Raw genomic sequence first — 963 nt, 5'->3', positions numbered from 1 at the left:
TGAATCTAATGATGGTTCCATAGACATGACTACACTGGTGGAGAATATTCCCCTTCCACACATCAGAAATTTCTTGGATGATCTTAATCAATCCAAAGGTCATAAGGTGATCAAAAAACGAAGATAACAGAGTCATCAAGTTGAACGAGTGTAGAAAATATCATGTGTCATTAAGGTTCCTTCTGATCTACCCAGGAAGAAAAACGCAAATGCTCTAAGCCCATTAGTGGAGCTCCCAAAGCCAAAATCAAGCCCAAGAGCCCAGATTGCATGTGCTTTGGAGAAGTGCATATTTGCAATGCCACAGCCAGTGACAGAGCTCCTGCAAGCACAGCCAGCCATTCTGAGAGCAAGCCTCAGAAAGCTGCATCCAGCAGGAACAGGAAATCTAAGAGCCATGGGCAGGAAAAGAACAAAAGAAACAATGACAACAACCCCAAGAAAGCTAAAGAGAACAAGCAGTCACGGAACAACATCAAGGGTGAAGAGAAGCCAACAATTCCCAAGATGAAGCAAAGTAAAAATCAATCTGATCTGACCCAAGAGAACTTCAAAAAGCCTCGAAGCTCCCTAGGTACGTACACGCTGGAGTTTGCAGGTTTTCCATGCACTGGGGAAGAAGACTGATAAGAAAATTAAACTGTCTTCCTCCCAAGCTCTGGGAAATTCAAGCAACCCCAAAGGCCCCCAGCCACCCCCAGCTATCAAACAATGTCTGGATAACCATGCATGAGGGCAAAGGTCCTGAGAACTCTCAACTCACATGCCAGAAAACACATGGAGATGCTGAAAAAGAGTGTTCATCTCCATCTCGGTATGAGCTGCCATCTCTTGGCAAGGTCAAGTTGGTACCTTTGCCTTTTCTTAACTTGGACAAGCCTCAAGCTTGACGAGTTCCTCACAGGTGACTATGTCTGGCATCATGTCGGCCTGCTGTGGCTAACACTGGTTGGCCTGCTTCTA

General features: G+C 45.5%; 1 protein-coding gene across 1 annotated transcript; it reads left to right on the top strand.

The window, feature by feature from the left end:
- Positions 1–130: 130 nt before the first annotated feature.
- CUNH2orf78 (chromosome unknown C2orf78 homolog) lies at positions 131–948 on the top strand (the record flags this gene model as incomplete). Its single annotated transcript, XM_037037392.1, is given in 4 exon segments — positions 131–197; positions 200–590; positions 592–721; positions 723–948. Coding segments are annotated over 4 exon segments (814 nt in total), but the record flags the coding sequence as incomplete, so codon positions are not given.
- Positions 949–963: the final 15 nt, after the last annotated feature.

Source organism: Sturnira hondurensis, unplaced genomic scaffold (genome assembly GCF_014824575.4).
Source record: "Sturnira hondurensis isolate 20B ecotype Veracruz unplaced genomic scaffold, ASM1482457v3 Scaffold0023268, whole genome shotgun sequence".
Classification (NCBI taxonomy): domain Eukaryota; kingdom Metazoa; phylum Chordata; class Mammalia; order Chiroptera; family Phyllostomidae; genus Sturnira; species Sturnira hondurensis.
This window is presented reverse-complemented; position numbering and strand designations above follow the sequence as displayed.